Below are 17,221 nucleotides of genomic sequence, written 5' to 3' on the forward strand. Positions count from 1 at the left end.
CTCAAAATGAGGAGACAAGTAAATTGGAGACTTTCCTGATATCAACTTAAAGCAAATGCAAGAAAATTTAAATAGAACTCTTGCTTCCAATGCTAACCAGTGCAACAAACGATAATATGGGCTAATATGGTCATTCTTCTTCAGACCAAATATCAGTCAAACAGTGGTATTCTGAATTATTCTCAGTCTTCTTAAAATTTTTTGGGGAGATCCCAAATAAATGATGTTACAATAATCCAGAATGGGTAAGATCAATGATTGCACCAATAGTCTAAAAGACACTGAATCAAAATATTTTTAATGGTCCATAGTTTCCATAATATATAGAAAAATTTTTGTACCACCAAATTTGTATGATTGATCCAAGTCAATTGACGGTCAAGTGTGATTCCCAGAATTTTAATGGAATTGGTTATTGGATAGACATGTCCATTAGGACAAAGTGATGTTTCTGTTATTTTATCATTAGGACTGGCTAAAAAAATTTTAGTCTTTTCTGTGTTAAGTTTCAGCCTAAAGTCCATTGCTCTATCTGAGATAATATAAATCAGGGATCTCAAAGTCCCTCCTTGAGGGTCGCAATCCAGTTGGGTTTTCAGGATTTCCCCAATGAATATGCATTGAAAGCAGTGCATGCACATAGATCTCATGCATATTCATTGGGGAAATCCTGAAAACCCGACTAAATTGCGGCCCTCAAGGAGAGACTTTGAGATCCCTGATATAGATAATATCTGATTTATGACTTCCACAGTAAACTTGTTTAAAGGAAACAGAATAGAAATGTCATCAGCATAAATGTAAAATTTCAGATTTAAACTCTGCAATAGATATCCAAGTGGGGAAATATAGATGTTAAATAGTGTAGGCAACAATGGGGAGCCCTGTTGTACACCACAAGGATTGCTCCAAGAGTGAGAATAGTTTCCATCACTGATCATTTGATAGGATCGCTTTTTCAAGAATCCTTTAAAACATTTCTGGACCTTGCCTGAAATCCCTATTGTGTCTAGACATCCCAACAAGATATGATCTACTAAATCAAAGGCACTGCTAAGATCTATCTAGAGAATCTGAACACTGGTGCTTCTGCTGAATTGGCAATGGAGGTAATCAATCATAGAGGCGAGGACAGTCTCTGTACTAAAACCTTTTCTGAATCCTGACTGAAAGTCATGAAGAATACTGAACTTTTCCAAGTAATTAACCAATTCCAGGTTGACCAAACCTTCCAACAGCTTAGTGAACAGAGGTATACTTGCAATTGTAACTTCAGCAGGGTCCAATTTTGAGGCTCTTAAGCACAGGGGTAACTATAGCATGCTTCCAAGTAGAAGGAAATGTAGCAGAAGTAAGACTATAGCATCAAAGGACCAGAAAGGCAATCTAAGAATCACTATATAAGAAAGGCTGGAATAGAATCATTTGGAGATGACAAAGATCTAAAAGATGTGACTACCTTTTTTTAAGATGAAACTGAAGGAAGATTAAAATACTGCAATAAAAATCATTACCCATTCTAAAAAATATGATCATGTCACACCTCTTCTGCGAAATGCACATTGGCTACCAATTTTACATAGAATAACATACAAAATTGTGTTACTTATATTTAAAATTCAGAAAACTAATACCCCAATATTCTTATATCGGTACTTAATACCTTATTCCCCTGGGGAGATCTCCTGCATCGGAGGAATTCATCAGAGGGGATTGTGCCTCTCTCCCTGGCTTCCTGCAGCAGCGGATCTGCTTCTTATTACTTGTACATCGCAGGCATCTTCAGAGACGGACCCCTGACGTCACTGGGTCCGTCTCCAACAATTTAAAAACAGAACGCCGCCGCGGGAGACTCGGGAGATCTCCTGCATCGGAGGAATTCATCAGAGGGGATTGTGCCTCTCTCCCTGGCTTCCTGCAGCAGCGGTTCTGCTTCTTATTACTTGTACATCGCAGGCATCTTCAGAGACGGACCCCTGACGTCACTGGGTCCGTCTCCAACAATTTAAAAACAGAACGCCGCCGCGGGAGACTCGGGAGATCTCCTGCATCGGAGGAATTCATCAGAGGGGATTGTGCCTCTCTCCCTGGCTTCCTGCAGCAGCGGTTCTGCTTCTTATTACTTGTACATCGCAGGCATCTTCAGAGACGGACCCCTGACGTCACTGGGTCCGTCTCCAACAATTTAAAAACAGAACGCCGCCGCGGTTGCGGCCGCAGGGCGTGGCCGAAGGGGCGTGCCCCAAGGGGCTCGCCAGGCCCCTTGGGAGCCCCTTGGAGCCACGGGGAGCCAGGGAGTTGGAGATTATTGATTTACCTATTAGAATAAGGAACTAATACAGGAGATCTCCAGATCCAGGATATATGATTTGATTTTGTACCAGTGCCTGGTGAGACGCTGAGGGTACGATTGTTATATTACAACAGCGATTAGACTATTTATCAGTCGCGATGCCGAAGAGACGGGGTAAGAGCGCCGCTGCAGCTTCGCGACGTCTTGAACACCCCCCTCTCACTTCAATTGAACATTTTCTTCAGCGTCTTCAGAGGGAGTCAGTAGGTTCGGGGAATCGCCCGCTGGACTCTGCGACGTGGAGTGACGCCGGATCGGAAGTTCTTGGGCTGGATACCACGCTGAGCCCCGACCAGAGGAGTCCACCTCCCCCACCGCTGAGTGCGAGTTCCCCATGTGAAAGGAGTGGGCCAGAAATAGCAGCACTCTCTGATCATGAGGCTGTAACATCAGGGAGCCAGCAAGGTGAAGTCTCTATGGCTTTGTTAAGCCCAGAGATGGTTCCAGCGGATAGAGCAGAAGGAGGAGAAAATCCAGACCAACAGAAAGAAGGCAGCCAAGGTGAGTTTTCCCCAACTTTACATGAGACTTTCTTTAAATATGAAAAACCAGCTGAAGTGACTCTTGATTCAATTTGGGACTTAGTTTCCAAACTGGGAGACTCACTAACTAAACAAATTAAAGAAGGTGAAAAGAATATAAAAATTCAAAAACAGACAATAGAGGAAAATAAACAGGAAATTTCCAATGTCAAAGAAAAATTGGGAGGTATCGAAAATGAAGTGAAAATGATTAAACAAGTTCAATCTACAATAATAAATGATAATCAAAGTATTAGAAAAAAATTGGAAATTATGGAAAATAACTATCGGACTAATAACCTACGACTGTTGAATTTTCCTAAAATCTTATCTGTAAACCCGAGAGAGATGATAAAAAGGTACTTCATGGAGATATTTAATATTCCTGAGGAATCATTGCCTCCTCTCACTCGAGTATATTATTTGCCTATGAACGTAAGGGGTCAGCATTCGGAGGATAAGAGACAGGAAATACAAGACCTTCAACAAAATCTGACAGCAATTTTGGAAACATCAGATAAAGATTTGGTTAAACCAGCAACTCTTGTACTATCTGTGGCTTTGTTGCCGGATAAAGATTGGATTTTGAAAATGTTCTTTAGGAACAAGAGTAAGGAGTTTCTGGGTTTGAAAATTCAAATGTTTCCAGATGTTAGTAGAGAAACTCAGAATCGTAGACGTCAGTTTCTTTTGTTGAAAGCAGGAGTTACACAGCTGGGTGGCATTTTCTTTTTACGTTTCCCATGTAAATGTATAGTAAGATATCGAGATAATAAGTATGTGTTTTTTGAGCCATCTCAACTTACTGCTTTTCTGACACTGAAACGTCTGGAAAAAGAGGGTACAACAATAACAACTACCACTATAACAACTATGTAACTGTAATAACAACAAATTGGACTTGGTATTAGAATAATTCCTCAAGTCAGACACATGACACTATTCTTTTATATAGAATTTAATAATTGATTTCCTTAAAAGTTCACTCTTATATATATCTTGGATCACATAATTACTGAGGATTTGAGATTGTCTGATTAGAATTCTGTCATATTATGATAATGATTTACTTATTATTTTGTGTTCGACCTGACAATCTTTCTGTACAAAATGTTTTGATTTTGTTAAATTTTTTTAAAATGAATAAATAAAGAATAATAAAAAAAAAATACCTTATTCCCCTGCTAGATCTCTTAGATCAGCAGATCAATATTTAATAACTATTCCAACACTGAAAGTAATAGGCACTAGAAGAAATACAACCTTTTCTATTTTTGGACCTCAGCTCTGGAACAAACTTCCTATTTTCCTACGCGCCGAAACTTCTCTAGTAGAATTTAAAAGGAATTTAAAAAGCTATCTTTATAAAGATGCATTTGAACCTTAAATTAGATAATTTCTTTTTTTTCCTTCCTATACCTTTCCTGATATTGCTCCTCCCTAAATGTTATTTCTTTTTTTTTTTTTTTAAACAAATATAATTTTATCCCTGTACTCCTAATGTATTTTTTATCGTCTATAGATATGTTTTATGTCTATTGTCTAAATGATTCATTTATTTCCCCAATTTTATTTTTGTTATACGCATTGAAAATATTTGATATTGCGTGTAAATCAAAATTTCAATAAACTTGAAACTTGCTGAAAGTGCTGAAACAGGGACCAAAGAAGAAGAAATATCAGGAGTAGAAGGGGGGAAATAAGTGCAGTAGTAAAGATTGCCTTAGCTTGGTGACCTTGTTTTGGAAACTATGAGCAAAGTCATCCACCCTAAGAGATATCATAGCTTGGGATGAAGACCTACTAGTAGAAGATGATCGCTGAGGGCTTTCTTAGAGATCAGACTCCACAGGTGATCCTTGAGGGGAAGAATGCTGGCCTAGTTACTAACCCTCAGTAAGCCTGGTTCTAAGAGAGAGGTTGTAGAGGCTCAACATTAAAGATAGTTTTCACAGCAACCTGTGAACTACTGTCTGCCTCTGATCACCCACCCTCCCCACTGCCCCACCCATCCCTAGGCTCAAATTACTCTTATGCCATTAAATTACCCTCCACATTTCCCCAGCTGGTCTTAACAAGGGCATGCTTCTTTCCTCTCCACTCCTGCCTGCCCTCCATAGTCCTCCCTACCCTCTTCTAATTCCTTCCTCTGTAATGTCGCCTAAAGCTTGTATAGGTATGTGTGACACACAAATGGAAGAAATAAATAAATCTTCACAAACCAAAAACACCTAACCCCCAAACCCTCTCACCAGATCTAGAAACTCACTCTTTCCCTACATCTGAAGAGGTACTAAGGGATGATCTGCTCTGCTAAGAAAACAAACATACATTGGAATATCTTGCCTGCTGGCATTCAAACTTGGGAAAGTAAACTTGGGTTTTAGTAGGTTATTTCATTGTAGTTCTCTTTTATAGCTCAGCAAAATCAGTTAGACAGTAGTGTAGCCTTTAGAGTCTCTGTTGGGTTTTCATACAAAAAAACAGTGTTTTAGTCTAGATCAGTATTTTAGGTTGCATTTCAGGGCATAAGATCAGATTAGTTCACAAATGGCTATTGAGGAAAGTCTCTGTTTGGTGTTAATTCCCTCCCACCCACCTATCCCTATATCACTCCACAGTACAGAAAAGCCCCAGTTTCTTCCATTTTCGGTGAAACGAAGAAGCCCGGCGTATGCAATTACTAATCTCTTCTTTTTCAGGAACCACGAGCTGGCTTGGACAAGGGGCTTCAGTTTCCCCTCCTGATTTCTCCTTCCCATGGCCTGCTGCAGTAGTGGCCATGCTTCTACAATTCAGCCACCATTGTTCCAGCAACAAAGCCTGGAGGTGCAGGTACAAGCCAGCAGCATAGCTTTGACAGCTTAAATAGGCGCTTTTTGAATATGTGGTGCAGCTGGAGCAGCTTAAATAGGCACTGGTGCAAACCTATGCTGCGGACCACTTCATCTCAATCACCTCCTTCATCAGGGGAACCATGGAAAAGACCTGAGAAATCCCCTCCAGGATCGCTTCAGAATCCTTCCAATCGTCATCTCCAGTGGCCGGCTTGATACGCGCCTCCATGGTGGGGTCACCGGCGCCTCGACACAGCCTGTGCCTGTGGCACCCTTGCCGGAGGCAGGGCTGGCACCATCCCTGCGTGAATGGCTCCTTCAGCTGTTGCAATCAGAATTTCTGGAGCTTCTACAAGCACACATAGTATCAGCTTCTGCCTTCAAAGCCCGCATTAAGGAATCATCCAAGCACCGCATGGAGCCTCTAGTAAGTCGCTGATCTTGGACCTACAGTCCTCATAGAGCACCACCTGACCCTGATGCCCATTTATGCACTTCATGACGCACATGGATAACGATCACCATGGACTTCTGTGGTTGGCCCACATGATCAGAGCCTGGCATCCTGGTCATGGCAGGAGACCTCATGAAGAGAATATAGCTATTCTTTTTGATCTAGACACTCTTCATTCTTCTCGATTCTCTCAACGCTCTCCTCAGTGCTCCCCTATGTGGTATGTCTCATCACAGCCTGCTTTTAAGGGGTTTGATTCAGATCTGTCTTCCAGCTTCTGCCCTGGCTTTTAATTTTCCGGCCTCCAATTGCTTCAGACACGGTTCACAAGGAGCATTCTCGTTTTTCAAATTAAAGTATTTTCTCAGGCTGAATTTGAAAATATTCTACAGTTCCCGACAAAGGGGTGGTCCTGAAACTGAGCTCAGTAGAACCTGTTTGGAAAGCAGAAAATTGAATGAGAAATTAGGTGTTTTCATATCTTATTCTCCGAGTGCCGACATTTGGCAAAGACGCCATTAGTTCAGCAAAGATACGTCCTTTCAGTGTGAACTTCTGTGCAGTGTAATTCATGAAGTGATTTGAGTGAGTGGCTAATTAGCAATATTTTTTATAATTTATTTAAAGATTTTCACATATCACAAATTACACACTCATATTGAACACACACAGATAGTCTGATGATGGTGTGTAGCATTGGACAAATAAGCCAATGCACAAGTTAAGTATTGAACGCTTTGCTCTCTTCCGACTTATGCTTTCACACTGAGGACTTTCCTTTCAAAAAAATCTACATGGTTTTATAGACAGTGATAAATATATCAAATGCTGGCCAGTTTTCTCATTTGCCTCCTCTTTTACATAGAAACATGACGGCAGATAAAGGCCAAATGACCCATCTAGTCTGCCCATCCACAGTAACAATTATTTCTTTCTCTCTCTGAAAGATCCCACATGCCTATCCCAGACCCGCCGGCAGTGGGCAGTAACTGCGCTTATGTTCTTATGTACTCATAGAATTCCTATGAGCGTTGGAAGTTACCACCGCTGCTGGGGTTGATTTTTTCCTTCTTTTTATAAAGAACTTATAAGTTGGTTGCATAAAGTGTTCTTCCTATTGGGTTTTTGTGTATTGATACTTCCATGTAATTAGAGCTTTTACTGAAAATGTGTGAGTTAAATCCAAAAGAAATTTAAGAAATTTTTTTTTAACTTCTTATATCTTGATATTTCTCTATAATACATGATCCCAATTATCATGGATGCTTGTCTTGATTAGACTGCAAGTTTTTATACACATGGTAGCATTTTAGAAATAAAAGGTTAAAAACATCACATTCAACAATCAAAGTAACCCCTGATATTGGAGTGACCTATTGGTTAGAGCAGCTGCCTTATCACCCTGAGGTAGTGAGTTTGATTACCACTACAGCTCCTTGTAAGTCTAAAATATGTAAACTATACAGAAAAAGTGGAATACAAGTCTCACCCCTTTACCCTCTATATTGCCTTAAAACATACATAGTAGCTTCAAAGAGGCAAATTGAAAGTCCTACAGAACAATAGGCTAAATTGCCAGACAACTCAACTGGAAGAGTCATGGTATAGGCCAGGGTATTATTCTATAATCCTGAGCAGGGCCTTGGTTAATATTCAAGTTAATAAAATTCACCAATATATTTTGAAAACTTTTGGTTAGATGGCTTCTCCCCATTTGTTTATATGAAGACAGAGTAACCATCCAAGATCAATGACTAAGCACCTGCTGCAACAACGAACTAAGAACATAAGAATTGCTGCTGCTGGGTCAGACCAGTGGTCCATCGTGCCCAGCAGTCCGCTCACGTGGTGGCTCTTTGGTCAAAGACCAGTGTCCTAACTGAGACTAGCTTTACCTTTACAGGAGCATTTCTACAATAGAGATCCAGGTTGAATTTACACATAAGGTAGTCCAGGCTATTTAATACAGGATATAAATAAAGCTTGTGATACAGTTACAATGGGGAAAAAAGCAGGACAATACATTCAACTAAGTTAGTGATGTAAATTAAAATGCTAGCACCGTGCAAAACTAAACATACTGATATGAAACAGCCCAAAAAAATCCTTATTAAATAAATGCTGATAAATGGTCTATTTTATCTACTTATATTGATACAGAGAACATATCTACCACATTGTTTTAGGTTTAACTCTGTGAATGTTAGAACTTTTGTTTTCTTTTCATAATCGTTGGGGTGACACTTGTTATGCAAATTTTGATAATTACACAAAGACTAAAAAAAGAATCCAAAACTAAAAGCTTCACTGAGCTGATTATAAGCAAACGTCATAAAACATATCATAGAGAATTTAGTAATTACACTTTAAAGGGTTAGCATATAGCTCCAGAAAAAGGAGAACAGATTGAGATATTCGGGTTTTACTTTTATTGCTTTCAATAGAAGTAAAACCCAGATGTCTCAATCTGTCCTCCTTATTTCCATTGCTTTCTGTCCCCTTTTTTTTCTGAAACTCCTCCTTTTTCACCCTATATTCAAGATGACACGCTCACCATAGCAGCAACTAGAAATTCTGTAGCATCTTCTGCCACCTTCAATATGGTGGTCTTGTCTGTCAAAAATCAAGCGACATAGCCATCTATGACTCACACTTGTAGAGTTCGCAGGCTTCGTTTAACATATTTTCACGGTAGTTAAAGAACACATAATTTACTAGATAGATACTAATATAATGACTAAACTTTCTACTGCTTACGAAATTGTTTTCGGCCCCTGTAATAAAAATAAAAAAAATCCACCGATTATAAATTTTTGCCACACTCAAAATGACGCCGGCGTCATGACAGACCAAAACAATGAATGGTCGGGAGAGGGGAATTCGGCGACCTGTGCGGTACGTCATTACGTAGCGCGCGTGACGCATCGTCTCTTTGTTGGCTCAGCGGCGGCGCTGTGTTGTTTTATCGGAGGCCGGAGCAGAGTCTCTTGTACGACGCAGAGGGAAAGGGGGAAGAAGAGTAAAAGAGAGAGACCAAGAGAAACAGAAGGGGGAGGGGGAGTCAAATGATACACTGGACCGTAAGCACCAGCGGGAGAGGGGCGGCCGCCAATTAAGGGGCGAGCCTTAGCCCCAGCTACACAACGAGTACAGACACGGCTCGAGACGTAAGGCAGGGAGAGAGCGCGCAAGGCGCAGGGAGTCCGAGAGAGAACGTTCGATCCGCAAGGCGCGAGACGCAGGGACAGAGAGAAGGTAGAGCGCTCCGGCCGCAAGGCGCGCGAGCTGAGGAGGGGAGAGGGAAAGGGGAGGGAGGAGAGTCCGCGCCAGGCCCAGGCCTCCCTCTCTCTCTCTTTCTCTCTCTCCTTCTCCCAGCTTGAGGGACCCTGACCTGCTGCGCCATGGACTCGGACGAGGGCTACAACTACGAGTTCGACGACGACGAGGAGTGCAGCGAGGACAGCGTCGAGGAGGAGCCCGAGGACGACAACTTGGACCTGGGCGAAGTGGAACTGGTAGAGGCCGGCCTCGGGATGAGCGAACGGGACGGCCTGTGCGGAGAAACTGGCGGTAGCGCCCTGGGGCCTGGGCAGGACGAGGAGGATTATCGCTACGAGGTGCTGACGGCCGAGCAGATCCTGCAGCACATGGTGGAGTGCATCCGGGAGGTCAATGAGGTCATCCAGGTGAGGCTGGAGAGGGTTTCGCTACTGCTTTCCCCTTCGTACCAGGCCGTCAGGAAGGTCCATGGATGAGAGAGAGGCCTATTGGAAAGTGCAAGACTAGGCCCAGGCAAAAGGTGGTGGAAGCATTGGTAGGTACCAAAGCTATAAAGAGATGATCGCCAGAATTGTTAATGTCTATCCATTTCCCTGATTTGAGTTTGTTCTTAATTTTACTTTTTTAATTATTGAGATAAGGATTATCAAACAAGCGTAGGTGGTACTATTTTTACAGGACTAAAGAAGTTGGGGTTAGGTTTTTTTTAAAATAATTAAGTTCTTTTTATCGGGTCAGTGCAGGCCTCACTTAGCAGTGCTAAAAAGATTCATAATTTTCTTAGAATTACCGGTAGTCATAATTGAACTTGGTCCAAAGTAAGTGTCTCTTCTATAACTTATTTGCTAATCTTTGTTTTTAGCTATTTAACTAGGTAGGCATGTTGTACTGTGGGGAAGAGCCATAGAATATGCATCTTAAGGAGACGGTACAGGACTGGTCTGGAAGAGATCTTTATTATGTTGCTCTATACCCAAAGATCACAGGCTGCAAATACAAATCCTTCCTAGACAGAACCTTCATGTTCCAAGCAAACAGACAGCAATCCTGGCTGGGAAACCACATAAATAAAGCCAGACAGACCTACAACACATTCCGAAAATCAATTAAAATCGCTCTATTTGACAAATTCCTTACCTAATCAGATGACCTCTCTCAGGTATTCTTTCCCCTTATAACCCCAATGTATTATGTAACATCTTTCTTTTCTCATGTATTCTTTCCCCATGTTTCTCCAATTTATTATGTAACATCTTTCTTCTTGCATTCTGTAATTCGCTGATTGTCCAGCCTTCTTTCTATGTGAACCGCCTAGAAGTCACTTTGACTATGGCGGTAGAGAAAAATAAAGCTATTATTATTATCACCTATTCTTCACACTCTTCTAGTTATATTCCATCCCTTCCAGTGAGAACAGAGGAGCTCCAATCATAGGAATAACAGGCAGAAGAGATCAGTTATTTGAAATGTTATGTTCTTTCCATGTTTTGAGCACTCAGGCATGGAGAAACTTGCCAAAATGAATGCAATTCAATAACTTCAGTGATATTGTGAGGTTGTATAATGGTTTTTGAATATGCTACTGTTTTTTGTTATACTTCACTTTTCTCCATATTAGCTGTTATTGGTATTATTTTTAGTTGATCTCAGAATCCCAAGAGCAGTTTTATTTGGTTTGCTGGGTGTGGATAAGCAGGAAATGGATGTAGCAAATGTTCAGGAATTTAGTTTAATAAATAACTAGCATTTTAACATGTTCATTGCTCAGATGTTCATAATTTGATGATGAATACTTTGTTACTTAGTTCAGATTTGCCCTACTTAGTTCAGAACAAGATGCTCAATGTTCTTCAAAATTAGGATGAAAAAAATGCTGGCTTAGTAGCAGTGCAGTCCAGTATAATAAGAGACCAAGTTTTGCTCATTTTGAGTTAGCAGGGATTTTGGGTTCTGCTTAAGCATCTTTCAAAATCACTTGGTGGACATCTTTCAAAATCCTAGGGTTTGGTTGGTTGTTTGTTTTTTGTGTGCAATATTGATACCATGGTTGGGACTCTGCATACATACTGAAATTTGAAGAGAGCTGCAGTTTTTGGTCCTTTACTAATGGCTGAGTTAGAGAGAGAGCAGGAATAGGGACTAAAATGTTGGGATGGGTGGTGGGAAAACTCACTCAGGTAGTTGTGAACAAAAATGTGTGGTGCCATATCTTAATTAGGGCAGTTTTTGATTGAACTGGAAGCTACATAGGGAAAGAATAAAATTTCAAGGCAAAACCATACTATGGCCCTCTTTTATCAAGCTGTGTTAAGGTTTTTTTATCTTGGGAATTCAATGAGCGATGGAGCTTTTACCGCAGCAATTTAAAAAACAAAACAAAACACATTATGTAGCTTGATAAAAGGATGCCTATGTAAGAAACATGCAGTTCAATCTGTGGCCTAGACAATTTCATTATAAGCATTCAGGTAAAGTAACACTGTTTTGTCTGAATTTATGAAGTTTTATAGTACACACACAGCACTACTTGATTGAGTAGTGATCCATAGAATGAGTTATTTTGTTCTCTTTTCAGGATAGTCTCTAAAAATAGAGCTGAAAGAGAGCTGTACACTTCTCCCTCTGTATTCGCTGTGATAGGGGATTAACAAAACTGCAAATACAGAAAAACCATGAATAACTTTTTCATATGTTATTCGCTGTCTTCTATTAAAAACCATTGTGAATATGATGAAACCGTGAATAACATGGTGGGAGACCCGGCCTGTTCCAGAAGGAGAGGCAAAACAAGGTGAACAAAGTGTTGGGAATTGACAATTTTCTCTGTAAACGCTTGGAATCGGCAATTTGTCTATGCAAGCTGATGTAATTTGGTGGGAGGAGCCAGCAAACTAAAAATCGTAAGTAATTGAAACTGCGAATATGGAGGGAGAAGTGTAGTTCATAACATATAGATGTACTTGAAAATTTGGGGTTGGCCCCAAAACAGTTGGAAATCTTGTATCTTTCTGCCACACATTAATTCTCTGATTTTAATTTCTTAGTACGTGAGGGTCTTTTTTTGCCTTGTAAATAGAAATATAATAAACATAACCCACTGCTGCTCAGCATTGCTGTGTTTTTCCAATTTTTTGGGAATGTATGGATATTAATTTTGGAACACCCCCCTTCCCCCCAAAAAAAATATGTTTACAATACTAAAATGTAATTTGGAGGTATACAGGAAGCTGATGTATTGAAGAAACGGAATAAGGGCTTTTAGGACAATAGTAAATGCAAGGGTTTTTTTGGGGGGGAGGGGAGGAGGATTTAATTGTTTCTGCAACTGTTTTGGTACTGATTGTGAGAAATGCATTGGATGCAAAATCAATAAATTTAAATTATTTAAAAAACACCAAATTTAATCCCAAATGCTTTTTTTAAACTGTATAAATCTCCCTTGAGAGTCTAACTTCTACTGGAAGTAAATTCCAAAACTTTGGTAAAATACATGATATTTTCATGCTTCTTGCCTTGTCTTTACCAAACAAGAACGCCTAAGAGGAAGCATTGTCTGAGTTGACTGTAGCTGAAAGTAGTATTTTCTTAAGCTTGAAAATAATTTGAACTATCTAAATAAGGATCCTTATTTTATTGAATTATATATGCAGGAAAATTAGGGAAATCTCTTTTCTTCAAAATCACCGAGCTTTGGAATAACCTTCCTGCCCTGTTGCGGAATCTGGGCTCCTTCCAATTATTCAGAAAGCATCTGAAAACTTGGCTTTTCTCTAAAATGTAAAGCTCACTACCCTCTTTATAACCACTAATTCTTATTATGTTTTCCCCTCATTTATTAAAGTACCTGTAAACCATGACGAGCTCTATCTTTATGGAGAGGATGCAGTATATAAACTTAAGATTTAGTTTAGTTTATATGCCATTGTAACTTGAAAGTTGTCTTGAAAATTGTGAGTCCATCTTATGAGTGAAAAAGTTTTATAGGGCCTGTTATTGAGACTGTGGGGAGGCAGCCTGGCTACCTCCCATGACTAATCCGATATTCAATTCTGGGAGAGTAACCGGCCACAGCCATTGAATATCTGGATCAAGGTTCGCTGCTGCGGACTTAACCAGCCAAGCCAGTATTCAGCAGCTGGCCAGCTAAGGTCTAGAGTCCAAATGTAGACCTGCTTTTTAGGTGGCTCTATCAAGCTGGTCACTGGCCAATCTGGAAAATGAGATATTCATGGGGACATAACCAACTATGTACTATTCAGATGGCCAGATAGCAATGGCTGGACAGTGGCTATTTTTGAATACAACTGACTAGATTTTTCAATGAATCTCCAGGTTGTTGATTTCCTTTTGTTGTGTATTGTGAGCAGTTTCCTTGTACCTTGGGTAAGTCAGATGTGTGATGTATTAACAAGTGATTGAATTGCATGCCACTGATCTTGGAGAAGTAGACGTTAAATTGTCTAAAATAATTTAATGAAATCTTGATGAAAGATAATTTTATGCATGGCAAGATGAAGTATTTGGGGAAAATCTGTTAAGAAGGAATAATTTTAAGATTCTTGAATTTTCCTAAGCCCAGATTAACTTATTCTGTAGATGTGCTCAGGAAATATATATGATGGAGGGGCTCAGTATCTTTTAATGACTGAAGGAGATTAAGTAGGACTTTGGACCAGCAGGACAGAGCTTCAGTAAGTTTGAATTTAACTGATTTTCTTGAATCATCTTGGGAAGTGATTAGACAGAGGACCCTGCTTGAACCTGATGGTATACTGTCGTGTGATTACTCTTCATAGCTTTCTCGATCTCTTATGTATTTTCTGACTAACCTAATAATAATGCTGAAGGAACTTGGGGAAGTTCTGGTAGCTCCACTGACTGACCTTTTCAACGAGTCTCTAGAGTCAGGAGTGGTACCAGAGGACTGGCAAAGGGCGGATGTGGTCCCTCTCCACAAAAGTGGAAGTAAGGAAGAAGTAGGGACTTACAGGCCGGTAAGTCTGACTTCTGTGGTAAGCAAATTAATGGAAACACTTTTAAAACAGAATGGTCAAGTTTCTGGAATCCTGTGGATTACATGACTGGAGGCAACATGGATTCAAGTTTATTAGGTTTTTATATACCACCTATCAAGATTATCTGAGCGGTTTTACAATCAGGTACTCAAGTATTTTCCCTATCTGTTCTGGTGGGCTCACAATCTAGCTAACGTACCTGAGGCTATGGAGAACTGAGTGACTTGCCTAGAGTCACAAGGAGAAGCGCAAGTTTTGAACCCACAACTCCAGGGTGCTGAGTCTGTAGCTCCAACCACTGCGCCACATACTCCTCCACACTCTTCCTCAATTTCTTTGACTGGGTGATCAGAGAATTGGATAGAGGATGTGCGCTAGATTTGGTGTATTTAGATTTTAGCAAAGCCTTTGACAGTGTTCCTCACAGACGTCTAATAAATAAACTGAGTGCTCTCGGCAGTGTTCTCCCTAGGGCCTTTCAGCTGGGCGGTCCGCCCGGGTAATTTAGATGACCGCCCAGCTAAATTCTGCTGCCTCCGCTGCTGCTCAACATAAAAAAAAAAAAGCCGGCTTGAAGATTTCACCTTAGCCCGTAGCGAACTTATGCTCCGGGGCTTTAACGCATGTGTGCCGGCTTCCCTCCGAAACCGGAAGTTATGTCGGGGGGGGGGGGGGGTAGGGAAGAGAAGGGAAGCCGGCACGCACGTTAGATCCCCGAAGCATAAATTCACTACGGGCTAAGGCGGGAGACAGGTCAGTGAAGTTTTCCATTTGCTCTTCTTGCTGCCGGGTCCTGCCTACTTTCAGTTTCCACGAAGGCAGGACCCGGCAGCATTTCCCCGAATCAATTGTGATCTTGGGCCAATCAGCCTTCTTCTCCGACGGCAGAATTGACATCGGGGAGAGGAATGCTGGTCGGCCCGAAGTAGGGAGAGCTTGGGGGAGGGGCAGCGGCCAGCGGCTTTGGGGCCTGTTCCCCGATGGCAGTGACATTGGCAGTGGCTTGGGGGAGGGCAAGGAGAAAGAAAGTAAGAGGGCAGGAAGAGAAACAAAAAAAAAAAAAGAAAGGGGGCATGAAGAGAGAAAGAAAGAAATGGCAGGAAGAGAGGAAGAAAAAGTTGGGGGGAGAGGAATGAGGTCAGGGGGAGAGGAAGCATTTAGGCTGAAAGAAGGGAAGAAAGATTGGATGTACAGTCAGAAGAAGAAAGTGCAACCAGGGACTCATTAAATCACCAGACAATAAGGTAGGAAAAATTATTATAAATTTACTGATCAAAATGTGTCTGAATTTATATCTGCTGTCTATATTTTACACTATGGTCCCCTTTTACTAAACCGCAATAGCGGTTTTTAGCGAAGGGAGCCTATGAGCGTCAAGCCTATGAGCATTCAGCGCAGCTCCCTGCACTAAAAACTGCTATCGTGGTTTAGTAAAAAGGGAGGGGGGTATATTTGTCTATTTTTGTATGGTTGTTAGTGAGGTGACAGTGCATAGAGTCATCTGCTTTGACCTCTTTGAGAAAACTCCGGAATAGGAATGATTATTAACATTTTCTCTGCGTACAGTGTGCTTTGTGGCTTTTAAAAAAAATTTTATTTTTGGTAGATCATTTTGACTTGGTCATTTTAAAAGTAGCTCGCAAGCTCAAAAAATAGCCAATGGTAAATTTCAGAGGGATGTGGTTAACGGTACCCTCTCTAAAAAGTCAGAAGTGACAAGTGGAGTACCGCGGGGCTCAGTCTTGGGCCCGCTCCTTTTCAACTTATTCATAGGGGACCTGACTCAGGGGCTTTAAGTAAAATAACACTATTCGCCGACGACGCCAAACTAGGTAACATAGTGAGCGGCTCCGATTTACACGATAGTATGACGCAGAACCTGTTTTTGTTGGAACGTTGGTCATCTACCTGGCAGCTGGACTTCAACGCCAAGAAATGCAAGGTATCCATATTCAAGTTTCATCACGGTGCTCTGGTTTTGGCTCCAGTATTTGTCACTTCCGTTCACCAGGTCTGGCTATCCGTTACCGTCTCATATTTTAAAGACTCACTCGTTATAATTAGTGGTGATCCACACGTCTCTTTGTAATGGACATGTCCGATTTTAGCATTTGGATCTTAGTACTATGGGTTTGGTCTTTTCTGTTTTCCTTTCTATAGTCTGCTTTTCGTCTGGAGTCTTTTGAGTTTAGAATTACATTTTATGACGTATTTTTGTGGTTAAAATTGTATGACATGTCTAAATCGGTCAAGTTATCCATTCTTTCTATTATTTTTTGTCCCCTCATACAGTGGCAGACCGCCCCGGGTGCCAGCCCTAGGGGGGTACACAGCCGGCTGGATCCAGAACCTTCCAAGCTACTCTAAATGGCACCTGCACCTCAGCATGGCTGCCGTACTTATTCTGAAGCAGAGTCTGCAGCCGCACTGAAGTGCAGGAAGGTCCCACGATGACTGCATTTGCCGCCTCTGCCTCCGGAAGACATAAGTGACGTTGGAAGGGGAGGACCGGCAGCTGCAGTCATTGTGGAACCTTGCTACAATTCCCTGTGTCTGCCGGCCCACCCCCTCCAACATCACTTATATCTTCCAGAGGCAGAGGCAACAGAAGCAGTCATCATGGGACCTTGCTGGTTTGGAGGGAGAGAGGAGTATAGAAGGGTGGTGGAGGGAGAAAAAGGAGGTCAGGGTGGTATGGAAGGGTGGTGGAGGGAGAGAAAGGGGGCAGATGCTGATGGAATTGGTGTGCAGGGAAAGGAGAG

General features: G+C 41.3%; 1 protein-coding gene across 3 annotated transcripts in view; it reads left to right on the forward strand.

Moving 5' to 3' along the window:
- Positions 1–9,078: 9,078 nt before the first annotated feature.
- The window catches only part of ARIH1 (ariadne RBR E3 ubiquitin protein ligase 1), a 254,134-nt gene continuing 245,991 nt past the window's right edge, over positions 9,079–17,221 (forward strand). The window contains exon 1 of one of the 3 annotated variants that reach the window (XM_033919555.1): positions 9,079–9,851. In XM_033919555.1, coding sequence (XP_033775446.1) covers positions 9,567–9,851 — 285 coding nt within the window. In that variant the 5' untranslated portion in view covers positions 9,079–9,566. The remainder of the gene's footprint in view (positions 9,852–17,221) is intronic. The other 2 variants (XM_033919553.1, XM_033919554.1) reach the window with 2 other exon arrangements.

Source organism: Geotrypetes seraphini, chromosome 14 (assembly GCF_902459505.1).
Source record: "Geotrypetes seraphini chromosome 14, aGeoSer1.1, whole genome shotgun sequence".
Taxonomy (NCBI): Eukaryota; Metazoa; Chordata; class Amphibia; order Gymnophiona; family Dermophiidae; genus Geotrypetes; species Geotrypetes seraphini.